Source organism: Psammomys obesus, unplaced genomic scaffold (genome assembly GCF_907164565.1).
Source record: "Psammomys obesus unplaced genomic scaffold, mPsaObe1.curated_primary_1811, whole genome shotgun sequence".
NCBI classification, from domain to species: domain Eukaryota; kingdom Metazoa; phylum Chordata; class Mammalia; order Rodentia; family Muridae; genus Psammomys; species Psammomys obesus.
The window spans coordinates 38,570,366-38,597,980 of NW_026596079.1; the positions used below are offsets into that span (position 1 = coordinate 38,570,366).

General features: G+C 39.1%; 1 protein-coding gene across 1 annotated transcript in view; it reads right to left on the bottom strand.

The window, feature by feature from the left end:
* Nucleotides 1-2,788: 2,788 nt before the first annotated feature.
* Dcaf13 (DDB1 and CUL4 associated factor 13) overlaps nucleotides 2,789-27,615 on the bottom strand; it is a 30,955-nt gene continuing 6,128 nt past the window's right edge. Inside the window, exons 2-11 of the mRNA XM_055626661.1 lie at nucleotides 27,147-27,346; nucleotides 26,560-26,667; nucleotides 21,555-21,644; nucleotides 20,372-20,527; nucleotides 16,251-16,328; nucleotides 13,082-13,164; nucleotides 9,888-10,052; nucleotides 5,694-5,829; nucleotides 3,667-3,830; nucleotides 2,789-2,971 (exon numbers count right to left, since the gene is read on the bottom strand). Coding sequence (XP_055482636.1) covers nucleotides 2,884-2,971; nucleotides 3,667-3,830; nucleotides 5,694-5,829; nucleotides 9,888-10,052; nucleotides 13,082-13,164; nucleotides 16,251-16,328; nucleotides 20,372-20,527; nucleotides 21,555-21,644; nucleotides 26,560-26,667; nucleotides 27,147-27,346 — 1,268 coding nt within the window. The 3' untranslated portion in view covers nucleotides 2,789-2,883. The remainder of the gene's footprint in view (nucleotides 2,972-3,666; nucleotides 3,831-5,693; nucleotides 5,830-9,887; nucleotides 10,053-13,081; nucleotides 13,165-16,250; nucleotides 16,329-20,371; nucleotides 20,528-21,554; nucleotides 21,645-26,559; nucleotides 26,668-27,146; nucleotides 27,347-27,615) is intronic.

Below are 27,615 nucleotides of genomic sequence, written 5' to 3' on the forward strand. Positions count from 1 at the left end.
CAATGATCAGTCCCAAATCATTCCAGGTACCTTTACATTTTTCTTCGTGAAATAACTATGTTGCTCTTTATTTTGGTGATTACCTAAAATAAAACATACTGGGCTTGCCTACCCATATAGACCTTGTTCCCAAGGCCCTCACTTTTAGGTCCTGCTAAGCCAGTGGCCAAAACCAAATATCTCAACTAGTAACTGAGGTTTCTCTGCTTTAAGGACCCCATTCCAAATAGAGGAGTTCCTCCTCTCAGGAACTGAAGTGGAAGGCAGAGAGCCTTCACTAGAACTTAAACGTGACATCAGATCAGCCTAAGACAACTGCTTTGAGACATGCAGAGCTGAACTTATGAGAAACCGGAAGGCAGTGTTTGGAGACCATAGATATGCCAGCTCAGCTGAGTCAGGAATGTCTGCTTCAGCTGTACCAAAATCCTGTCCCTGGGATTCTACCACTCCTTCCCAGAGATTTCTTAAACTGCCTTGAGGAAATTACTTAGTGCAACAAAATGATCCCCGGTCCCACCTATTAACTAGAAATTGTATCTTTGTTGGAATAGACACGTTTCGCCTGTGTTCATGTGTGACTAATTGTCCTTGGCCGCCTGATTCTACCTCAGCTCCCCTCCAGCAAGCGGGCTGATATTTGAAGTATGTTCCCCCACACGCATCTTCCTTTGATTTCTTCCGGTCCTCCTGCCTCCCCCGTTCTCGCGCTGGAGTTACAGGTGTGCACCACCACACCTAGTTTTATGTGGTGGGGAGCCAACGCAGGGCTTCACGGATGAGGGCGAGAATTCTGCCAGCTGAGCTACATGTCCTGCCTATTCAGGCTTCCTTTGAAAGCTGGCCTGAAAACTGATTTTCTCCTTTGGAAGGGTGCATTATGGGATAAAGGCCCCAAGACATCTCCCCCCCCTCCTTCCCTCCATTTTTGTGGCTAGGCTCCCTTGCCAAGCATGAGAATGTGTATATAGAGACTTGGATCACCGGCTCCACTTTTTACCACCTTCACCTGTGCTTCCTGGCCTCTGCTCTAAGGCTCCTGGATGCATATGTTGAACTTTGTGATCCATTAAACTCTGCTACCCCACGAAGCCCTTATGTATATCCTATCTCCCCCTTCTTTCTGGAGAAAGAGTACTAGCCCAAACTGTATACAGTGACCAGGAACAGGAAGTTCCTAATACTGCACTAGGGAAACGTTTCCCTCCTTCTTTTTGAATGAACACACTGGAGAGGTCTTGAGTTTACTTTGAAAACATTCTCCCTCCACTTCTACAAGTCCCTGCAACAAGCAGGCTGCAATCAACTGGCATTTGATAAAGCTGTTGTCTGGATAGCTTCCTCCCCAGCAGGCAGGCTTTTCTTTTGTGCTGCTGTATTATCTAAGACATCATAATGCTCTGCAATGACCCATTTCCTTTGAGACTGACCCCTTCTGATTATTCAGATTGACTACAAACTGTATGAATTGTAAGAAGGCCTCCCTTTGGAGGCTCTTATGAGGATTCAAGTAAGTTAATTTCAATGAAGTGCATCCAAGAAACACTGTTTAGTAAACAGCAGATCAACAGGTATTTTGTTCCAGTTATTAATAAAGCCTTATTCAGAACTTTGAGAATCTCTGTAGGTGGTAGGTATGCTATTCAAACAGAGAATGCAAGAGATGACACTGGAGCAAAAGAACAAGTTCATTTCCTGACACTGGAGTAAGTGCTCATGAAGAAAAGCAGGCACAAAGCTGTGCTGCCCTGGCTTAAAAAGCACATGCAAGCATGTGCGCGCACACAAATGCACACATGCACGTGCAGGGTTGGGTTAGTACAAGAGCATACACACACATGTGAACACCTGCTTGCTAGGACTCCATACAGGTGATGAAATCAAAGAATCCTCATTCAGTAAGTAACCTGTCTACTCACAGTAACTAAACGCCGGCAAATACTGGTTCACCACGCCTCAAAGTGCCAGCCATCAAATAAGTTAGTACTCTGGATGTTGCTTTACAACCTCGTGGGAACCAATGAACAGTTCACTGGACTGCAACCAATTTGGAATTCACTACTCAAAAACCCAAGTTGACCAGGACTGTTCGCTAAAGACATCCTGATTACCTCATTGTTTATGCCCATGGTACGATCACTTCCCAAAGAAGACAACAGGAATTAAAGCTAGCTGAGGACCAACCTGCTTTTTCTGTTTCCATCAAAGAGAAGGGTTACAGAGGCCACTTCATAACAAGGTATTTGATACATAACTTTTCTTCCCTAGGGGTGACTTTTATCTTTTTACATTCTTCTATCTCTTAAGCAATTTCTCATTACCACCATCCTTATGCCCTTTAAGTTCTACCCTGACAATGTCGCTTGTGAAAACGTATCTGTGGATTTTCTTATAAGAGACTATAAACTCCAAAAGTGACATTTCAAAGTGTTCAGAATCATGCTATGTCCAGATTAGTCTAGGCGTCAATTACAGGAAATTGCTCATGTCTCTAACTAGTCAGGCTCTGTAATGTGCAGAACACTGAAACATCACCATGGAAACCAGGTTGTAGCAGGAGGTAGTGCCAGTGACTCAGCAGGTGGCACTTGTTTTCGTGGCAGTAGAAAATGCTCTGACGAGACACCAGGCAAACACACCACAGTAGCTTCCCTTGCTACATAGCAGATGAACTGACAGCTGATTTTGCTATTCACAACTAGCTGTCAGATCAGCCAAACATATGAGTAGGAAGAAAAGCAGACACAGCTGAGTCAGGCAGGAAAAGGAAAGAAACAACACACAAATGTGGTGCTTACTATTAAACCAGGACTTTTATTTACAGAGTTCCCAAATCAAAAGAAGCAAATAACTGAATATCAAGGCTGGCAGGAAGACCAAACATTATTGCACAACTGCCACTACATGTTTCTTCCTCTCTGATACAATTGGCACAGATCCAGGCTTGCTGTGTTTACGACGATTCATTTCCCTGGAGATAAACAAAATGTATAAAATATGAGCAAGTACATAAAAAATCATCTCAGCCAAAAGAAAAATATATTCAACCATAAAGCATTTTCTTTCACTAGAACATCTAGTGAAAAAGAATTTCCCAATGAGAATAAGGTAAAACATTAAATTCAACTTTCATTACTTAATTGCTTCATATTTTATTAATGATCAGTATCTAAGGCCGTATTACCCTGAATGCATCTGATATTATCTGATCTTGGAAGCTAAGCAGGGTCAAGACTGGCTAATCACTATATTTGCTGCCTAAACAGTTTTAAAATGTGAGTCCTTCCCTCTACTCCTTTTTTTCATCCATGCTGGTAACTGAACCCATGGTCTTGTGCCCCGGTACCTACGCTACAACTATACTGTCTCTCCAATTGAGAAGTGGTTTTTTTTTGTTGTTTTTTTTTACTTTGATAATTCATTTTCTTCATTTGTACTTTAAAACATATTCTCAAAAGCAAATGATGGAAATTCTCATATTCTTAGATGATGTTCCCCCCTTTTGGGAAAAGCAGGAGAAAGCCCAGAGGTTGTCCACAGCCTGTCTACTGTAGAGTAGTGTATAGGCCACTCCCTTCTAATGAAGTTAGAATCTGTTTGGTTATGGTGATCAGAGGGAAGACAATTAGGAGTGTTGAGGTGAGAGTCAAATGTCTCAACACATACTTTCGGCGACGAGCTTCCTTCATGACGCGCTGCTCCTGGATCTGACTGTAGATAGATTTCGGCAGATGTCGATGGCGAGCAATCCGTTTTACATGCGGATGATACTGAAATTTTTCCTTTAACTTCTGGTTATAATCATTTGCTGCTTTTTCTCGTGATGTAAGCTAAAAACAAAGTGTACTTTGGTATCTCAAATTCTGTAGTTTTCTTGAGTATAAAAATCTAGGACACACCCATCCCCTTTCTCCCCAAAGTTCAACTTTTACTACACCCTAAGGAAATCAGCAGTGCGCTTGTGTGCCTCGACAAAGCTGTTGGTGCCATGAGCAAGCACCGACTATCCTGGAGGCAGCACCCCAACAACACAAGTGGATCCAGAAAGCCAACACCGCAGTGCAGGGCAGGGCCGTGAGAGGCAGGGCCGTGAGAGGCGGGGCCAGGCCGCTGGATCCCAGAGGACTGTGCTCAGCACACAGAACACAGAGGGCTGCCACAGCAGCCAGTCAGTTCAGGTTCCGGGAAAACTCTAACTACACAAAAGGAAAAAAAGCATTTAACCCCACAAGTGCATTTTGTTTAACAATGTTAAGAATAAAAGAAACACACTAGGACATTTAATAATGAATGAAGACTGAGACACACTGCAACACCTAATGCTAACTTAACTTAAAATAGAATCATCTTTCATTACTGCTTACTGTGGCTTGATTTTTCCTACCAGGGCTAAGCAGAAAACACTTCAAATCTAACATTTCCTTTCCGGTACTTGTCTCTCACATAAACATGCTGCACATTCCATACAGGGGAGTGAAACATTTAGAAAATATCAACAACAACAACAACAACAACAAAAACACAATCTAACATTATCTTACAAGATAGATGGAACTGCACTTTCATGGAATCTACTTAAATTTAGGTTTTCAGGTCTCTGATATCACATGATCTCTCAGGAACTTGTAGCCTTTGACATGTCCAATCACTACTACTGTAACAAACAGGAGATGTATTCAGCCAAATTCTATATTTCTACTTTCTACATCACCTCCAACCAAAGCAAACAAAGAATGAGGAAAATTCCAGTAGTGTCAATCTGAATTGGGAAAACCTCTGAAAGGGCATGTGTGTTGTACATGGATATAGCAGGTCCCTGTGAAGGCTGAAGTCCACATGGGTCTTCCTCCATTGCTCTCCACCTTATTTCTTGAGGCAAGGTCTGTCTCTGAATTGGGAACTCGCCAATTCAACTAGCTGGCCAGCAACTCTATCTCATGAGCCCCAGGGATAGTCATGTCTCCTTTAAGACACTGGGAGTACTGGCCTGCTTCTATGTCTGGCTTTTTTTTTTTTTTAATTTTATTTTTTTCTTATCAGTTACATTTTATTAACTCTGTATCCCAGCCCTGTCCCGATCCCTCATTCCCTCCCAGTCCCTCCCTCTCTCATCTCCACCGTGCCCCTTGCCAAGTCCACTGATAGGGGGGACGTCCTCCCCTTTCATATGACTCTGTTTTATCAGGTATCTTCAGGACTGGCTGCAAAGCTCTCCTCTGTGGCCTAACAGGACTGCTCCTCCCTTGGGGGGTGGGGAGGCCAAAGAGCCAGTCATTGAGTTCCTGTTAGAAATAGTCCTTGTTCCCCTCACTATGGGAAACCAATTGGTTACTGAGCTTCCACAGGCTACATCTGAGCAGAGGTTCTAGGTTACATTCATACATGGTCTATGTCTGGCTTTTTAAAAACATGAACAGAAAAGAAAAGGAAAAAAGAAAAGAGAAAAACAGTGGGCTCTGGGGATAACACTTACGTCCTCAGGCTTGCAAACAAGACTTTACCAATGAGTCATCTCCCCAGCCTTGAAGGTGCCTCCAGGAGGAAAAAAGTGCCAGTGTACCCTTGTCTGTTTTGTTGCTAACTTTCCATCACAGTGGCATTAACCTGATTAAGTACTTCATAAAACTCTTTACAATGATACTCAATAAAATAGCAACCTGATTTTTTGGCAATGAGAGAAAAATGGGTCTTACCACACCCAACTTTTCAGAAGCATTAGCTTTCCACAGACGGATGTTCATCTCATCAGACCCACACATGATGTACTTGCTGTCAGAAGTCCATTTTACACAGATAACGTGCTGCATCCGCTTTGTATGATATACTTCCCTGCAGAGAGGAATTAATTTAGTATCTTCAGGAGTTTACAACAGATTTTCTTTAACCACTGCCTACCAGTGATCAGAAAACCATTTTTGTGTCCTGAGGAAACACAAAAAGAAATTTCATTGTATTTTCATTGAACTTAACTAACATTCTAAGTACTTGGGAATTAAAACAAACAAACAAACAAACGGCCTGATGAATTTTCTAATTTAATAATAGAAATATAAATACATTAAGCAAAAGCACAGCTCCACAAAAGTGCTGAAAGCTAAGATGCAAACAAAATTAATTTCAATTCAAATATAATTTTGAAAGCTTAAGAAATGGCTGCTGCTTCTCCTTTTTGTTTCTTTTCTTTTTTGAGATAGGGTATCTCTGTGTAGTCCTGTGTGGACCAGGCTGGCCTTGAACTTAAAGATCAGCCCACCTCTGTCTTCCAAGTACAGGGATTACAGGAGTGTGCCAGCACTACTGGCTAGAAGTGGCTTATTCTTAATAAATATTTACTCATCCCCAGTTTAATTTGGGTCAACAGCTACTCTCCCCCTCAATGAAATTTCACTGGGGGAAAATGAATGCAATGGACTACAAAGAGCACACCCTGGCGTACTGAACCCAGCACTGACTTTCGCTTCGCTGTTTAAAAAGCCTAATTGAAGTGAGAGTTTATTTACATGTGTGAAAACACAGGGAGGGCTGCAAAAGTGTCTGATAAATTAAGAATCATTTAATAATGGCGATGTCAAGTCATACCTACTTGGAAATGCTGTGAAACATGCTAAGTGAATTCACAGGAGATACTATATTGGGAAGTGTTAAGAGCATTCCAAAAGTAAAAGGTCAAAGAAATTAAGATGAGACTTCTTAATTCCAAATACGAAAAAAATGAGTCAAAATGCAGACAGTATAACAGAAAGGAAACAATTCCAACAAACTATTCATAGTAAAATAAAAACCACAGGAAAAGCAAATCAAAGTGCACGCACAAACTAGCCTTGTTCATTGCTTCTAAGATCTGTATTAAATGTTAGAAAAATCGAAGGATTTCATTTTTAAAGAGGGACAGTGGTTACTAAAAGGAAGCTTGGATTAGATACTTTTTCTTTTCTTCAATGTTCTGCTTTTTGTATGCTAATCTCTTACCATCTTCACTGTCTTAAAAGCCATCTGCCACACACACACACACACACACACATACACACACACACACACACACACACACACACACACACACACACACACAAGTTTATGTCTGGAAATTCAATTAAGCTTCAGTAACCATAAAAAATAACTTGCTCAAAGAAGTCAGTCAAACCTATGGCTCATCATTTAAGCAACTCAACGTCCTTCTCAGTGGTAAACTATATAGTTCTTAACAGCTCTTTTGCAATATGCAAGATTTATTAAGTTCACTAAAAGTAGTGTCAAGAGACACTTTAAAAACCTTAAAAAATATTCTAAATAAATTTATTTTCTCATGTGAATACTATGGATTTTACTTGTTTGTTTAGTAAATATTGAAAAGAACTTTCAAATATGTTTTATTGAACTTTAAAAGCTTGGGGGTAAAGCACCTGCAGCCAGTCTGAATTGAGCACAAGCCCTGGAACCCGCACTGAGGAAAAGAATGAACTGAGTCCCACAGCTGTTCTCTGACCTCCACACACACGCACACCACAGCAGATGCACAAGCATGCAGATACACGATAAATAGACAGGTATTTTTAGCAATTAAAACAAATCTACTGTTCGAGGGACACATGCTACTCACCCCACCCCCAAGTGTACTTCATGGGCTAGGTGACAGTTTGCCTGGCAGGCATGAAGCCCTAGGTTTGCTCCCCAGCACTGCATAAAACCAGGCATGCTGGTACATGCTGTAATCTCAACCCTTGGCAGGCAGGATCTGGAGTTCAATGTCATCTTTGGTCATAAACCAAGTTTAAGGCCAGCCTGGAATACAAGACACTGTTAACTTAAAACAAAACTAAACCTCAAAACTAAAGACTAAACTTTAACCACTTTGAAGTCTTTAAGAGTAAACACTTAAAAGACATTCAGGGTGCTTCGTAAGCACGGTTACACAAGCTCGGCACTGACAGACAGGAGGGGCAGACCAGGGACAAGAACTGGAACTAGCTCTCAAGCAGATGAAGGAGGGAGTGACATGGATATCTAAACGCAACAGAAGTAAAACTCCCAAGACTGTATGTCCAAACGATACCAGGCCAAAACCCTCCCGAAATGGAGTGTCCGCAATGGAGTGTAAGAATTCCTTTCTACAGTTCTGTAAGCAGCTGAACTTTGTAGCTAGATCTGCATTCAGTAGCTCATATGGCTTTGAAATAACTCATCCTGGGCTCCTGAGCTATACCTATTCCTATGTACTTCAAGTCATTCCACTTCCTGACTTGTTCTGTCCATTCTTTGCTTACACATATTAGTATGATCCTGTCACTTTTAGAAGGCTAGGTGTCAAACAAATGATGGAGTCTTTTGATTCTTCACACTTTCTAAAAGTGTAAGAATCTTATAGGAAACTGTAAACTGTGCAAAAGAATGTGGGGAATACCAAGGTCATTATAAGAGCAATGTAAGAACCAACTCCAGCAGATACCAGGAGTAATGGGCAGTGATAACTGAAACCATCACAACACTCTCATTAGTATGCATCTGACTCAAGCATATCTGTAATTAAACCGCGATGACAATCATCTGCTGGTAATTAATGACAGAAGACATGAGAATCAATGTAGCTTCCTCAAATTAGAGTGGAGACAAGATGCACCTATCAGAAGGTAAAACACTGGGAAATCTAGATAAGCAGACTGGCTAAGAAGAAAAGGTTCTCCACTCTCAGGATGGCTGTAAGAGAGGTCTCCTAGTAGTACGAATATGCAGCTAGGACAAGAGGGAGGCAAGTGACACCACACTGAGACCTTCAAGATGGTGTTCATTCTCTGGGTGGGCAGATGCTGGTCAACACTGCAGAACGCTGAGATTAAGGAGCTCCTTAATCTCAAGAGTTTTCTCCTAGTTGGAATAAACCAAGATGTACCCTGGAAAACAAACATCGTTCTTCTAGAAGGGTCCAGAAATAATGACCTAAAGTCTCACTATTGCACTATTAAGGTGTGCTATCTTCATCCTGTAGTAACTATGTCAAAGTGAACATTCTTCAGAGTTCTTAAAGGGATACAAAAGGTTCCAGAAAGCTTCATCTCTGGAAAGCTGGTACGCTTTACAGTGCTGACTCTGGTCACTAACAGAGCTCACTGCCTCTCATCCTCACCACACAGGTTCTGTCTTCTTCCTTTCCACACTAACATTCTCCTTCTATTTTCCACCTGCAATGGCTCACCATTTTCTTTCACCACCACCTTTCCACCTAACTACAATTTTGTCAGGAATGCCTAGACCACTCAACCAAGAAAGGATTCTCATTCACACACATATTCACACACACACACACACACACACACACACACACACACTTACTTGCATGTATGTGTGTGCATATATGTAAGTATACATATTTATTTAGATTATTTTCTTTCTATATTTTAGTATGTATTTAGAAGTAGCTCTTGGTCTGGCCATTAATAAAATGACTCAAAACTTTTAATTGGCTTAAGCAGTATGGTTAAGCCAGTATCTCATGTGGATTACTTCATAGGTACTGACTTAAGAAAAAAAATGAAGGAAAATGAGCTTAACGATCTAAACTGCTTTCTCCTTTGCCTCAAAGTGTACAAAACACAATAGCAGGGAGTATTATTTATTGCTTTTAATACTATTTTCAGAAAAAAAATTATCTGCGTTCTTCACCATCAAACTACATTTTTTGTTAAGTTTATTAATTATACAGAACTAATCTCCTAGTCAATAAAACCAACCACCTGAACTGCCAACAGTGGAAATCTACACTCCATGTAGCAATACATATGTATAAGCCCTACCATATACACACAGCCAAACCTTTTTCTAAGGAAAGAAAAATGATTATCAAGACTAAACAAGTATCATGCAAAACAAGTGGCTGCTGGGTGGCAGGCACATACCTGCTTCGACTTTTGTCCACAGGAAAGATTCTAATGGATTTATCGAAGCTGGCAGACACGAACTCCTTCCCGGTGGGGGAGTAGTCTACATCAAGCACTGCAGAGACGTGATCCATGTGCACCATCACAGGAGTGTCCAGGGCACGCATATCGAAGGTGTACAAGCTGTAAACAGTTTAAAGTATGACTCAATTTTCTAGAAGGAAGCCATATGCAGTATTAAAAGTCATTAGTGAAAATAAGAACAGTAGCTAAACAACTAACCTCTTGATAAGCAGTCTGCCTCTGAAAATTGGTTAGGCACAGAGAAAATTACCAACACTTCTTATTACCTGGTAGGTCACACCAAACAAAACAAAACACAAGCTAAGTGATGAGACAGCTTATTGGATAAAGGTGTGCACCACTGAGACTGGTGGGCCTGAGCAGAATCCCTGGAAACCACGTGGGAGGAGAGAGCCAACTCCCACAGCTTTCCTCTGACCTCCACACAAGGTCTATGTATTACATGTACACACACATCTCCACTAAACAATGTGGAAGGGAACAGAGAGCTGCCCTGCCCTGTGAGGACAGAAGTCGCAAACTGCTTTTTTAACAAATTATTTTGTCATTCTATGGAGGAAGAAAATAATAAATTTGTACAAATTCCAAGGAAATCAATCCATGTGGACAGAACTGTCTAATGTTCTGAGTTATGGCAATTCTTCAAACAGTTATCTATTCTAAACTTTTCTTACAGACAATAAAAACATAGCAATGAGTTAGTTTAAATGACTTGCTCACTTTCTACCATAATAATCAGCTGCTTTAGATCTGAATTTAAGTTTTAATTCAAAATTTTTATAATATTTAAAGAAAAACAAAGATACAAAACACAGAAAGCACAACAAGATCCTTTCCGTCTGAGACAGGCTCGATGTAGCCCTCACTGGGCTATGTACCCAAAATTTCCCCGAACTTCTCAAGCTTCTTGTCCCAGCTTCACCAGTGCTATGATGATTGGCATATACCATCATATCCACCAAGCATATCTTAAAAATAAGGACAATTATGAAAAACTAGCAGCCATCTCTTATAAGAGATATGTTTTGTTTTAAGGACTGTATATAATTCTTCTCAAGGGAAGAAATGAGAAATTCCAAGGAGGCTCTGAAAAAAGGTTATCTTGGCAAACAGCTAGTTCACAATGTACTTTAGAACTCTTAGCAGAGAGGCCACTATGCTGCAGCATTACTCTTGTCTTTCCTGCCTTTAATTGCAACACCACCATTTCATTTCAAAGCATCTATTACAGTTAAGCAAAGGCTTCCAGTGTGGTGGGGCTAATTAAGGAATCAACTCGCTTCATTTCAGTATAGGAAATCCTGAGAGAAAATTTCTGTCAGTGGCATGAAAGTACTCCTGAGTATGAGCCAACACTGCCATTTACTCTTTAAAATCTACACACTGGACACAGTGAAAAACTATTTATCTTTTATTTATGTGTATATTTGTGTTTGCTTCCTTATGTGTATGTGCACTACATATGTGCAGATGCCTTCAGAAGCCAGAAGAGGGCATCAGATCCCTGGAACCGGAGAACAGGGGATTGTGAGCTGCCCATAGCGGGTGCTGGGAACAGAACATGGGTCATCTGGAAGAAGATCAAGTCCTCTAAACTGCTGAGGCATCTCTCCTTGCCCTGGTAGACAAATTTTAAATACAGAAAATATCCAGGTCAAATGTAGAGAGACTCTCTTGTGTACTATATGGAAGCATCACCTGTCAATAAAAAGCTGTTGGCCTATTAGCTAAGGCAGGAAATAGGAGGTGGGAGTTCCAGCAGGGAGAGATAACTCTGAGATGGAGAGGGGAGATTTGGCCTGAATTCTATGGAAGACGAATGAAACTGAGAAGTAACCAGCCTTGTGGCAGAGTCGAATAAATGGGTAAAGTAAGTTATAAGCTGGTCAGGAAACAAGCCAAAGCTTATGGCTTGGTAGCATTTATTTATAAATAATAAAGATTCAGAATCATTATTTCTGGAACTGGGATTTGGAAGGAAAAGACCACAGTTACAGTCAAATCCAACAAGTTTGTACCTTCTCAAAAATTATATTAAGAACACATTTAAAACTAATAATAAATACAGCCGTTCAGTTGGTGGTGCATGCATTTAATCCCAGCACTTGGGTGGCAGAGGCAGGGGCATCTCTATGAGGCCAGCCTGGTCTACAAAGGGAGATCCAGGACAGCCACGGTTTGTCTTGAAAAACCTAATTAATTAATATCAAAATGCATTATAATATAGTAAGACTGACATAGAAGTTTCACTAGGTTAATCTCTCTGGTTATACATCTTACCTAACAACAACAGTAAAAAGATGAAATGAGACAACCAATGTTCAACTTTTCAATAAGAAGAGTAAAGCATTACATAACGAATCATAATATTTCACAGTTCAAAATAAGTCTGCTAAGCCAATTTTACAGGCACAGAAGATATATGCCAATATTAAGCTAAAAACGGAACTACCACTTTCTGTATGCTTTAATAATGACAGCAAACAATTTGACTATGTAAACATCACCTACATGAAGAGTCACAACTGTAAAGAAGATATTCTTTCTAACAAAACATGTAGGGCCAAGCATTCGTTGCTCTTGTTTGTTTGTTCTGAAATAATATCTTCCTATATAATCCAAGTTGACCTTGAACATACTATGTAACTCTGGGCAGCTCCAATTCGATCTTCCTGCCTTAAGCACGACCGTGCTAGGAAAGCAGGTAGTGCTGCACCACGCCTGCTGGTCTTGCCATCATTTAATGGCCTACAGAAGAGACCGTTCAATTTCCTCTGTTTGGTCAAGTGAACTATGAGGACTTTGCCGTAACTCTCCACTCAGGCATTACAACATGAAAGCAGCCATAACTAGTACATAAGCGAAAAAGCATGGTCATATTCATGAACTGTGCAAATAGGACTTCCCCAAAGATGTTAGTTTATTACTCATTGTCTAAGTTATTCTAAAATATGAGAAAATATTTTCCTAAAATTCTCTAATTTGGAAAATTATTTTTAGCAAAACAAGTAACAGCTTCCAATTTGCATATGAAAGCATACTTAGCAAGTGAAACATACTGTATTACCAAGGCAATGTGGCAGAGCCATTTTTGTTAGGAGGAAGGTTCTAGAAGGAGGGACACTTACTTATAATCTTCATTTGCTGCAGTAAAATTGAAAGCTTCCATAGGGTTCCAACAGATTGTATTTGTTCTCATATCCAGGATAACCTGAGAAAGAGAGGGTACATTATGACCACAAAATTAATATATATAAACTGAATAAATTTTCTACTTTTTTCTGATTTAAGCAAATACTTTTAATGCACAGTACACAATTCAGAGCAGTGGGAAAAAAAGTCAATGATTGTTTTCTGAGAACAAAGTGTAAGTACGAAGGACAGAACAATGCTTAACACCTGGCCCCTGATCCTCAAATGACTAACAATACAGTTAGAAAAGTGAGGCATACATTAAAAAGAAATTTTTTTAAAGATACAAATAATAAAGCAACAAACTACAACATAAAAAGTTAGGTGTAAAATTAATGGTGAGCTTAGGGTTAAAGTTCAGAAGGAATGTTTCACAAGGGAAGCAAGATCTGAAAGGACCTTTGATGACTGCTAACTTCTCGTGTTTCTCAATCCAAGGCATTGGTATTTGGGGAGGAGGAAAGAAAAAATCTATTTACTGTACAAAGCTTAGTTCTCAGGTACTTTCCCACTAACTGCTCCTTTCATATTTTCAAAACTGTACTTTCTTGGGGAGGAGGAGAACTACTATAAATAATAAAGAACAACAGTAGCCTAGCAGAATAAAATAATAATAATAAAACTGGGTGTGGTGGCACACGCCCTTAATCCCACACTAGGTGGTAGAGGCAGGCAGACCTCTGTCAGTTTGAGGTTAACCTGATCTACACAGTGAGATCCTGGACAGCCAGAGCTACATAATGAGAAAGGGGTCTTGAAAATAAATAAATAACAACAAAAAAACAAGATAAAATAGCAGTGTCCATTACTATGTACATGTGACAAGCCCCAATTAAGCACTGTTTCACTGTTTAAAACAAACAAATGGATGGAATAAAAACTGGGCTCAGATTATAAGTGTACTGAATGTCAAGTTATAATTTTTTTTCAATTTACAACTAATGTAACTCCACTAGAAACAGACTGCGTATGTAGATGTTTGCATTGTCAAACTATTATTTAGTAAATTAGAACTTCATGTCAGCATTCTGAATTCTAAACGATGAAATGCATCATACTTCATTTCCATAAATATACTGCAATAATATCATTTTAAAAAAGAAATACAGACAATGAAGTTTATATATCACACAAATGAATTTTATACTCTTAATGAATACGCTAATCTTTCTTCCTACTTTTGATACTATTGAATTTATCAACATATTACAAAATGTTTTGTTTTTTCATATTCTTCTGACAGTCTTATAGAGCCCAGACTAGTCTGTGTTTCAAGTATGACCTGATTCTCCTCTGTTTACCTATCAAATGCTAGGACTGCAAACCTGAATCACCACATCTAGCTGAAAAACAAAAACAACCAATTTATATGTGCACTGTGCCAATGGATTCATGGTGCATAAATGATAGATATATAGCCCTTCTTGTGCCCTAACAATACTACAAATGCTTGAGTTCAACTTCATACTCTGCTTAAAATGGTAGTCTATTCCATATGCAAACAATATTTCTCTCTCTTGAAAGTCAGTATAAGAATAGCTTTGATATTTTTTAAATATTTTTTTTATTTTTAAATAATTTTATACATTCACTTGTATCCCAGCTGTAGCCCTCTCCCTCTTTCCCTCCCAATCCTCCCCTCCCTCCCTCCTCTCCTCTCCTCCCTGCCCCCTTCCAAGTCCACTGAGAGGGGGTGTCCTCCTCTCCTTCCGTCTGGCCCTAGTTTATCAGGTATCTTCAGGATGGTTGCAATGTCCTTATCTGTGGCCTAGCAAGGCTGCTCATCTCTCAGGGGGGAGGGGAAGCTCATGAGTTCATGTCAGAAACAATTCCTGTCCCCCTTACTAGGGAACCCACTTGGATACTGAGCTACCATGGGCTATGTCTGAGCAGGGGTTGTAGGTTATATCCATGTATGGTCCTTGGTTGGATAAACAGTCTCACAGAAGGCTCCTGTGCTCAGATATATTTGGACCTTGTGGGGCTCCCTGTCCCCTCTAGGATATACTAATTCCTCCTTCCTTCATATGATTCCCTACACTCTGCCGAAGGTTTGGTTATGGGTCTCAGCATCTGCTTTGATACACTGCTAGGTAGAGTCTTTCAGGTGCCTTCTGTGGTAGGCTACTGTCCTGTTACTTGTTTTCTCCTATTTCCAATGTCCATCCCCTTTGTCTTTCTAGATGAGGAATGATCATCTTACCTCTGGACCTCTTTCTTGTTTATCTTCTTTAGGTGTACATATTTTAGTTTGTTTATCCTATCTTATAGGTCTATATAAGTGAGTATATACCATGTTTGTCTTTCTCCTTCTGGGATACTTCACTCAGAATGATCTTTTCTAGATCCCACCATTTGCCTGCACATTTCATGATTTCCTTGTTTTTGATTGCTGAGTATTACTGAATACACAGTATTCCATTGTGTAAAAATGCCACACTTTCTGTATCCATTCCTCTGTTGATGGACATCTGGGTTGTTTCCAGGTTCTGGCTATTACAAATAAAGCTGCTACAAACATGGTTGAGCCAATGTCCTTGTTGTGTACTTGAGCATCTTTTGGATATATGCCTAGGAGTGGTATAGCTGGATCTTGAGGTAGCACTATTCCTAATTATCTGAGTAGCTTTGATATTTAAGCCCTGAAATGACCATGGCGAATGAAATGACTACCGAAAAGATTCTCATCAACAAAATAGTGCTTGTCTAAGCAAAGTTAAACTAGCATCAGTACATAATTAAAATAGTTCATTACGTGAATGAGTTCTAAAACTGTTCTGAATAAACTCGTATGTCATCCGATAATCAAGTGTCCAGCTGCAGTTAGTACATATTAAGCAATGCAATGAAATATCTTTTATTTTAAAAGTTTCAAGTTAGCAAGTGCTACTTAAATGCCTAAAATGTACTAGCATTATCAAAGTCACAAAGGAATAGAGTCTAAAATCAATAGAGAGTTGGACGCTATTACCATCACTCTGGGTTAAAGAACAGCTCAGTGAAGAAAAACAGAACTGTGAAATACTGGTTTCATTTTTTTTTTTTCAGTCACTTGATATACAGACTACCTTATTTGTATAAAACAAAGACAAGAATAAAACCCACCTTTTTCAAAGGAGTAGCTTGCCGCATATCATACAGAACTATATTCCTATCAGAAGCACAACTTCCCAAGAGAGATGTCTAAAAATAAGTGTAACAATCACCAATTAAAAGTCAGCCTTAAAAGCAAATGATGTCTATTCAAAGCACAAACTACTTAATTATCTTTAATATTTATGTTAAACCCTCAGGATTAAAACCACTTAATCCGTTTTATGAGAATATCACCCATAATCTCAGTTAAGTCAAGTATTTTCATGGTTAAATTTCCATGCATGTGTTTTAAAATATAGTGTGTCCTATATTTATAGCAGAACAAATTTTACTTACCTGCCTGTTCTTCAACTTAAGACTTAGTTACTGCTTTTAACCATTATAAATAACACTTCAGTAAACATTTTCAGACATTTAAACTCTTCTTTTGAATTGTTTCCTTAACATAAAATTTCAGGAGTAGAATTAGTGAATCAAAAGTATAAACAATTTTGTGCCTTTTGACATTTAAGGCTAGTTATTTTTTAAAATTATAGCAATATCACTGTAATATGAGAATGTACCTTTTGTGACAACTTGGGAGGATTCAAACAGTTGTTTAAATGCTCTACATTACAGTATTTCCTAAAAACTCAAATTCTGCTTTATTAGAAGTTAAACATTTCCTTTTATTCATGAATGCTGTAGAAATCTGGCACGTTCTTCACCCAGCTGTGTGTGACGTGTGCACACGTGTGTGCACGCACGCACGCATATGCCTCAGCTATGCATGGCTTATGGGTACATTTTGCTGTGCATGCACATGTGAGTAAAGGCATGTGTGGAGATTAGAGGTCAATACTGGATGTCTTCCTCTACTACTCTCTACCTTATTCTTTGTAATGCGGTCCCTTACTGCACTGGAAGGTCAGCAATTTGGCTACACTGGCTGGCAGCAAGTTCTGGAAAATCTGCCTACCTCAGCTCTCCACAGCACTGAGGTTCAGACATGCACTCGGATATCCAGCTTTTACCTGAGTGCTGGAGAGCCAGACTCAAGTACTCATGCTTGCTTAGTGGGCACTTTATCCCGAGCCATCTACTGAGCCATGTGTTTACGTATCTTCCTTTTCCTTTTTCCTTCCTCCCTCCCTCCCTCCAACAGGAGCCTCTATCTCACTATGTTGTCCAGGATAGCCTCAAACTTGTGATCTTCCTGTCGTAAGTCTCCAAACTGCTTGGATCATAGGCATGTACCACCACACCTTGCCAAGTCAATTTTAAACACACAGACACAACTTTAAACAGCCTTGGTGTTGTGTGAAAATAAGCTATCATCCCACAGAGCCCTGATTCTACCCTGTGCATGGGGGGGTACGTAGGTGTGTTTGTGAGTGGACTTGCTTGGCCTGCCTATGGAAACTGGAAGTCAGCTGTGCTCTTCTCTCACTCTCCACATTATTTCTTTAGTGCATGCATGTGATCTCCATGGCTGTGGTCACCAGGAAACAACGTTACAGGTATGAGTTCTCTCCTTCTAACATATGGGTTCCAGGAATCAAACTCAGGCTTCAGGGTGAGTGCCTGGTGCCACTGGACTCAAAAGAACTGAAATTACAGACGGCCTTGAGCCACCATGTGTGTGCTGGGCACCCAACCCAGGTCTTCTACAAGACTATCAAGTACTCCGAACCACTAAGTTTTATCTCTTCTGCACCCCCCTCCCGAGCCTGAAGCTTGCCATTTTGGCTAGAAGAGCTGACCGGTGAATCCTGGAATACCTGTCTCCACCCCTAACACAGATTATAGGCACACCACCATGCTCAGCTTTTACATGGGTGCTGGAATCCAAATTCAGTCCACATGCTTATACAGCAGGCACTTTTACCCACTGAGCCACTTATCCAACTCCTGAGCCCACTCTCAGTAACATTACTCTTCATGCACGGTTCCAGGTACTGCAACTCTTGGCTTCTGCCTAATGCTACCTTCCTTCTGCAAACAGAGCAGCAAGAGTTATTTACTAAATAGCTCTATGGCCAGCTGACTCCTACTGTGTGCACACAGTTTAAATAAAACACCATAAGCTAATGTTAAATCCATGACCTGGGCTCCCTTCTTCTCAAACGTTTGTCTCAATTGCCGTTTCTGTGACCTCCCTTAGTAGCCCTTTAACCTCTTAACCTTTAGTGGCTTTTCATAATGTTACCTTTGTGTAACACCAGGGTCAATTTCTAAAACAAAGACTTTGATCTGAACATAGCAAAAAGTTCTACCTAGAATGAATGTAAACTATCACACTGCAAAATGTAATAACTCCGCAATAATTTCCGGCTTTACCAGAATTTTAGGCTTCAATATTTTAACAGAAAATTAATTATTAATGACTAGAGGAAGTAACTACACTCTACTTGCTCACAGCAATCTTTCCTGCCCTTTCCATTAACTTAATACAGGATAAAAGACATGCACATCGTTTGCTTTTATCACTAAGTCAATTCATAAGATTAATAATAAAAAACAAAAGCCAGTGGACAAATAGAGCTATTAAATAGGCAAGTTTGAAAAACAAGGTCAACAGGCCATGACCAGTAATTATGATTTTACAATTGGCCATCAGCTCTTCTGACCTGTTCATCAAAACAGGAAAATAAAATATTTGTCCCTTGAAAAAGTAGAATCATTATCTGTCTGTTTACTGTTGTTCTGATAGTGACAAACTGCTGTCTTGGAAATAGGTAACACTTCTTTAAAATGTTCATATGTATCATCACAATTTATGTTCATAATAAACCTATTAAGTACAATCAGAGATAGAATAAATCTCATTTAAAATAAGTACAGAGGATTATGACTTTGATAAGGTAGGGGGGAAGGCAGGCTTTAGCTCTGTCCCAAGTACACGAATTAACACATTATTTGTATCTGCAGCTTGCTCTTTTTAGTGTCTGTGGTCATGCTAGTAAAGCTGGCTTACCTGTTAAGACCAGACCTCACTTCCACTACCAAAGTGAATACAGGAGGAACAGAGTTCAGACGGAAATCCCAGACTAGGGATCAGCAAACTTTTCCCACGGAAAGCCAGCAAGAACGTATTTTGGGCTTTATGCGCCATGTGTTGCCCAGAGCAAGTATTCACCTTTCCTACCATGGCATAAAAGCAGCGGCAGACAGTACAGTGTGAGGGTCTGCTTGTGTTCCAGTAAGACTTTTCAATACGCAGTAGGATACACGGGCAGCCCTGCTCTAATCCTCATGCACAAGGGTATACACAGGCACATGCTAGCGCAGGGGAGCCTTGTCTGCTTGCCTCTTGGCAACACTTCAAGCCAGCACACTGTACTGCAGCACATCATGTCCCAATCATGAGTAATCATTATCCTCTGCCCATGTTGGGTCTCTGAGAATATAAAATCTGCATTTCAGGATTTTCTTCCACAGAAATTAACATGGTAACTTCCTTTTAACACTGAAATGGAAGAAAAAGCATCTTGACTGAGTTTTCTGGACACTGAGGGCCACTTATTGTTATGTATCTAGAAAAAGATCACAGAAAGGTCTGGAGTCAAGGACACACTAGCCTCCAGGTCAGCCTTTCTCTTCCTGACTTCACACACAAATAGCATGCAAGAGCTGATCTCCAAATCTGCATTTAGACCAGGAAGAAACGGGGAATAAATTCAGACTGCAAAGCAAAACCCCAAAACCTTATAACTGTAATTGTCATGCAGTCCAAGGAGTGGCCAAGCATATTATTATGAAGCATTAAGTACCCATATGACTGTGCTCAATGCTCATTCTCGTGGCCTCCAAGAGGGTTAAGAAACAGGAACATCAAAGTGCACTAGCACAATCTGATGGAACACGAGTGTGGAAGCACATGAAAGTCAAGGTAATGCAAGGCTTAGGCAAAAAGAAACAATTTGTAGACCAGTCTGTGCCACCCAAGATCTGTCTCAAAAACAAAACCAGGAAGAGGCAAGTATATACTTAATACTCCAACAAGCCGGTGAAATTTCACAGAACCCCGATATAACCCTGAAAACTCATCAAGTGCTAAAAAACCATTAAAATGTAGAAAATGTTTCCTAAACAGAACTAAAACTTCATGATAAACAATGGCAGAACATACATTTTAAAAAGAACATTACCTCAATAGGGTTAAACTTGACACTACTTATGCTGTCAAATCCCCAGTTCATTGAGCACATAGGGGTGGTTCTTTGTTCATCCCAAATGTCTACTTGCTGTCCACACGTGGCAAAGGCAGGGTCTTTCCAGTGATGATCAATGCCAGTGTACACTGTCTTCAAAAGCAAACAGAGTTTTACAGTTGCTCACTACTACTTTAAATCAGCATATTTTAAATGGTTTTTGTTTTGTTTTAAAAGAAATCCTTGCTATAATGAAACTTCTTTCCTCTTTTCCCAGTACCCTTTCTCCCAAACTGTGCAACCAAGTTTCCTACATTTGGAGAAGTCACAAGATTAGCATATCCAGAATATAAGCTTCACCTTGGAAAAAGACACCATGTTGATACGGTTGTCTTCCTGTGGTAAGTCAAAGAAATTGTTTGAAGCCCTTCATTAAAGGGCAAAAAGGTATACTAAAATGCTAAGATATTTCACAAAAACACATTTTTTTTTTGAATTCCTAACTTGTTAGCACCTGGAAAATTTTCCATCTTGTACACATATCCACACCTATCTCCCTCTAAAAATACTCTGAGCTTGTCGACACCTGAGGGAGCACCTAAATATAAACTAATACGTAATGAAATAAAGTAGTGAGCCTTTAAAATGCACGTATTTAAAGTTAAGCCAAACTTCAGAATTTTGCCTGCTTAATGTAAAAACATCAGCATTCATTACACAAAAACATGTGTAAGCCAACAGACTAAATCACACTTATGTTGTAACTGACCCTGTCTCACTTGGAGAACAATATGTGAGAAGTGTAAGAATATACAAGAAGCAGATACCACTCCATGTTTCTTTCAGAACTCTGAGCTTTGCATAAGATCTCTGATGATATAAACCAGACAGACACTAAGCAATTATTTTCCTAACATCTACTTTACAGTTTCTTCCATGCCTTCCTTTAAGAAATACTGTATGACTGGCAATGTCTAACATGGCCAGTATTAGCTAAAGAGAAATCAAACTCTACTACAATTAATACCACAGAGCTGTTCATATTCTCTAACTTCAAATAACTTTAATTACATAAAATGTTGCATTTAAACGTTGTTTTAGCAGGCCAATTATTAAAACTAATTACAAAAAAAGACAAAGAATTTTAACAGGATAAGAATTAATCAATGTATTTTTGTACCTTTCCTAATATTGTATGCAGTGGCTCCTCTTCTTCTCCATAGCCCGGTCCATCCATTTTCCACTGCTTCACAGTTTTGTCATCACCAACCTAGATACAGTTATTATATGATTTTAAAGACTAATAGTTGTAAACACATATATCAAATTGCAAATGTATCATTTCATATAGTAACACATGTACCCTTCTTTCATTATCATGCTTATTGATGCATTTATTTTCTACAACTTTATCATAACAAAGAATTCTAACAAACACATAAAACATATAAAATAAAAAACCCTCCTCCATTGCTGGTGGGAATGTAAACTTGTACAACCACTTTGGAAATCAATTTGGCACTTTCTCAGACAATTAGGAATAGTGCTTCCTCAAGATCCAGCTATACTACTTCTAGGTGTATATCCAAAAGATGCTCAAGTACACAACAGGGACATTTACTCAACCATGTTTGTAGTAGCTTTATTCATAATAGCCAGAATCTGGAAACAATCTAGATGTCCCTCAGTTGAGGAATGGATACAGAAATTGTGGTACATTTGCACAGTGGAATACCTCTCAGCTATTAGAAACAAGGAAATCACGAAATTTGCAGGCAAATGGTAGGAACTAGAAAGGATCATTATGAGTGAGGTATCCCAGAAGCAGAAAGACACACATGGTATGTACTTACTTATAAGTGGATATTAGACATATAATATAGGATAATCATACTAAAATCTGTACACCTAAAGAAGCTAAGCAAGAAGGAAGACCCTGGATAAGATGATCAAAACTCACTAAGAAAGGCAAATGGGATAGACATCGGAAGAGGGTGAAAACAAGGAACAAGACAGGAGCCTAGCCACAGAGGGACTCTGAAAGACTCTACCCAGCAGGGTATCAAAGCAGATGTTGACGGATAGCCAAACTTTGGGCAGAGTGCAGGGAATCTTTGGAGCTCCAAAAGGAGAGCAACAAAACCAAAAAATCTAGGCACAAGGGTCTTTTCTGAGACTGATTCTCCAACCAAAGACCATGCATGGCGATAACCTAGAATCCCTGCACAGATGTAGCCCATGGCAGCTCAGTCTCCCAAGTGGGTGTCCTAGTAATAGAACAGGGGCTGTCTCTGAGGTGGACTCAGTGGCCTGCTCTTTGATCACCTTCCCCTGAGGGGGAAGGACAGCCTTACCAGGCCACAGAGGAAGATAATGCAGCCAGTCCTGATGAAACCTGATAGGCTAGGGTCAGATGGAAAGGGAGGAGGACCTCCCCTATCAGTGGACTGGGGGAGGGGCATGAGAAGAGAAGAGGAAGGGAGGGCAATACTGGAAAGGGATGAGGGAGTGGGCTACAGCTGGGATACAAAGTGAATAAATTTTTATTAATAAAAAATTTAAAAGACAAAACAAAAAATTAAAAAATGAAACAAAACAGTATGAGTAAAGCAAAATGAAAAGAACAGAGCAAAGTTAGGTCATATAAGAATAGTATTTCAAATCAGAAAGAGAATATATTATAATAAAATGAGTATTAGAATATAAGATGAATCATTTAGAAAGTTTTGAGCCTGGCATGTTGGCACCCACCTATAATTTCAGCATGCAGAAGGTTACAGCAGGAGGATGGTGAGTTCAAGGCCCATATAGGCTCCATGGTGAGGTGGAGGGTAACTCACTATCCTATCTCAAAACAACAAGCATTGAGGAAGGGGGCTGGGCTGGAGAGGTAACTCAGAGGTTAAGAACTCTTGGTGCTCTGGCAGAGGTCTAGGTTTGGGTTTCCAGGATCCATATCAGGCGGCTCACAACTGCCTCTAACTGTAGAGGATCAAATGCCTTCTTCTGACCTTACCTGCACGCATGTGGTACATGTACATTATACTCAAGGTACACACAGAGACATAAAATAGTCTTTGTTTTTAAATCTCTTTTGCCAGTGTGGGGGCACATTTTAATCCCAGCTCTCAGGATGCAGAGGCAGGTGGATCTCTGTGAGTTTGAGGCCAGCCATGTCTACATAGTGAATTTCAGGCAAGTCAAGGCTACATAGTAAGACCCTGTCCCAAAACAAAACACAGAAAGCATTTACCCTGCAAACAAGTAGATCAATCCCTCGAACCCATGTAAGCACTGTGTGAGCATGGCAGCTGACTAGTAATTTCAGCCTCAGAATTCAGAATCAGGGGATCCCAAGAGCAAGATTGCTAGTAAGACTAGCCCTTTAGTCAGAACTATTGAGGAACATTCTTAGGATCGGAGGTTGATACTGAGGTCTCTAAACAATGCTAATTCTTACGAATACATATACATGCACACCACATACACACAAAGATGAACAAAATAAGTTTGAGCCAATCTGATGCCACATACAATAAATTTCAGATCATTTCAAATGTAAAAAAGAAAAGGAAAAAAAAAGATGTAAATGCTTTCGAGAAGGCTTTTTATACCATCTTAAAGTAGACAAAGCCCTTCTCTGTATGTCACACAACTCCAGAAACTATTAATTTCATGGCTTTCAAACTGAACTACATACAGACCTCCAGGGAAGTTCTTAACACCCCACAAGATAATTTTTTTTTCCCACTGTGCTAAAGTTACAGAGTTATGAAAACATAATGGTGTCACCTCAGCCAAAATCAAAGTGAGTCAAAAAATTGTGGCAATTTAGACTTGGATATCTGATGGCCATGTTTGTGACAAAATTCAACTTAGTATGCATAATATAATTAGGCTTATGATTAATAACACAAACCATGTATGTAGTACTACATAACAGTTAGTAGCCTTATCTGAAGAACTTGGGACCAAGTGCACTAGACTTTGGAGCACTCACACCTAGGAACCTGATGAGCTCCTTAGGAAGGAGACTCTAAGCCAAACTTCAGACCTATGATCTGAAGATAACTTCATACAATATTCTTAATACGTTGTGTATGAAGTAGTTTTATAGTCTTTCACTCTGGCATCATGCTGATGGGTCAAAAGAGTGTTCTGAATTTTAGATTTTTTTTAATTAGTCATGTTCAAAATGTACCATATTCCTGGTTTTAATTTAAAATGTAATTTCTATTAATACTTTACAGGCATTTACTTCTTCTGCCTGTTTCAAAGGTTATATTCTTGGAACAACATCTTCTCAGCCTCTTCCCTTGTAACTCCCAATCTAGAAGTAAAATGTTTCACCTTTTATAGCTTATATAAAAGTGAGACACTATAGTGTTCTTTTTGTGGCTGGCTTGTATCACACAGCATAACATCCATCTACACTGCTGCAAAAGACAGGATTTCCCCTTTTTCTTATGGTTCAGTAGTATTTTGCAACATCTACACACTAAAATTTCCTTATTTACTTGTTGATGGACACCTAAGTTATATATTGTAAAGAAGACTTTATTCATTTTGAATGCTTAAAAAAAGGCAACCCCCCCAATCATACAGTAAGTAGGGCTGAGAATCAAGTTTAGTGATAGAGACTTGTCTAGCATGCACAATACTGTTTGATCCCCAGCTCCACAAAAGGAGAAAAAAATGCTATGATATTATTACAACATCAATTCAGATATCCAGAGAAACACTAACTGGCTGAACAGAAGTCTTAGCTGGCAGCAGCTCTACCTGCTACCCAATTCCTTTTACCATATACAGTACATTCTCTGGTCATGCAGTTCTATCTGCTCTATGGCTACTAAATGCTTTCCTAGTTAAAGAGAGGCATTCTGCAGTGCCACATTCATTACATCTTTATGTTTTTATATTTTCCTCATACTGATGTCATACTAGAATCTCAATCATTAATTTTCTAAGTTCTGACTTTTCTTCTAAGTCCTAGAACTTCCTCTATAAAGGACAGTCAGCTTTACTCAAATAACCTGTATTGAGTCCAGTTCCTCACACCAGACCCTTCCCCCCCCCTCTAAACATGCTGACAGCTGCTGACTTCTCCTTTTCTATAGCATGAACGACTATCTTCCAGTGTACCTCTCAGTCATGAGAAGGGCACATCAAGCCTCCAAAATATTCACTCTGACCACTATTTTTTGTAGGTTTTATTCACTAGGTAACCCCAAATTATTGCTTATGCCAACACTGAGAATTGCCTATAAGCTTATGCCAACACTGAGAATTTCTTCAAAGCAATCATCTAAAAGTACAGCAGGGAATCTCTTGTTCACCTCTTATAAAACCATCAAAACTTGAACTAGTATTTACACATCAACGTTCATAACAAAATATGATATAATAGCAAAAAAGTGAAAACAAACTAAAAGTTCATTGATTAATGAATGGGTAAAAAATTGTGGTATATTATATGCATCAATGTTAATATTATACAGACTCAAAAAATCTCTAACATATGCTACATCACAATAACCTTGACTTCACCATGCTAACTGAGTAAGGTCAGGCAACTACACATACAAAAACTATATGATTCTATTTATACAGAGCATCTAAAATAGTTAACCAGAGCAACAGAAAGTACAACAGTTGTTACTACCTAGGCTGAGAGGGGAATATGGGAACTACTGCTTAATGAATATTGTTTTAGAATGGCAAATAAGGTCTGAAAGTGGATAATGATGGTAGCACAATGATACAAACATACTGAATGTCACTAAATTATATACACAAAAATGGTCAAAATGGCAAATATGCTATATATTTACTCTTCCCCCTGCACATATTTTTCAGTGATTCCTTGCTAACGAAGTACAAATTATTCATCTTAGCACTAAATGTTTCCCATAGAAAGTTACATAATTGTTCTATCATTGCCTGAATTCCCATTAACCACACCACTCAGTGCTCAGAATATTAGTTCAATGGTGTTAAGTACAGTAAGTATGAGTAAGGCTAGATTGCTTAAAGAAAACTTGGACTTTTCAAGGGTTAATATGTTCTTTTGTACTCACGAGCTTCAAAGGCCCTTGGAACAAATAAATGAGCTTGAAAATAATTTATGCAATTAGATCTTTCCTGTGAATGTCAAAGACTTAATGAGTTAACAGTACACTTACAGTAAAAAAAGAAGTCCCACAAAAGCGAGTGCATATTCCTCTTACAAAACCTTCATGTGCTTGTATTGTTCGGATACATTTTCGTTTAGTCAGGTTCCAAATTTTAACCTATGATAAAACAGAAATTTTAGTGAACTCTAAATGTAAAAATATTTTAGAAATCTCACATTAAAAAGGCTATGACTCACACTACCCAGGAGGAAAACCAAAATCCTTTGGATTACAATAATGCACTGCATATCTATAAATGTATCAACAAGCAGAAAATCCAACCTGTCAAATACTGCTGATGCTAAATTGTTTCAAAGTCTCTTCTCTTAGCAAAAAAGGAAATTAGTGTTCAACCATCAATAACAACTTCTATGAAAAATTCAAATACCTTTATTATAAACATGATACATTTATGTACTGTCAAATTGAACCTTACACCATTGAACTTTACCATTTTAAGATTAGATTTAAAAACTACTAAATGTTATGTCAGAGTTTAGGTTTAAGAATTAAACTTAAGTCAAACTGAGCATAGTCAAAAGGAAAGAAGTTTGCAATAGAATATGTTAAACAGTAAGATTTAAAGTGACACTTGCCTCTCCATCACATGCCCCAGAAAGGACAGTAGCCAGGCTCTTTGGATGCTTTGCCAGGCAATTGACTCCATCACGGTGACCATCCAGGGAAGCAAGGAATGGTTTTGCAAATACTCGTTCCAATTTGGTAGCATTTAAAGCTCTTACATATTCTCGTGGGACCTCAAAAGGATGTAAGGTAGGATCAAAGTTTCTTGGAACTGGAATAAGAATAATCTCTCTTAATAAAATAATTCACATTTACTATTTCCTGTGGAAAGCCCTAGCTAATCATGTAATGTATTACTCAATAAGCCTCTAATTAGGAATATTGCTTTCTGCCTAGCACGATGAAAGATACAAAAGTACACCAGTCACCTACAAACCTTTTCAAATTTATGGGAAAATCACGGAATATATAGTCCTGTATGAGTAGAATGTACACACACACACACACACACACACACACACACACACACACACACACACA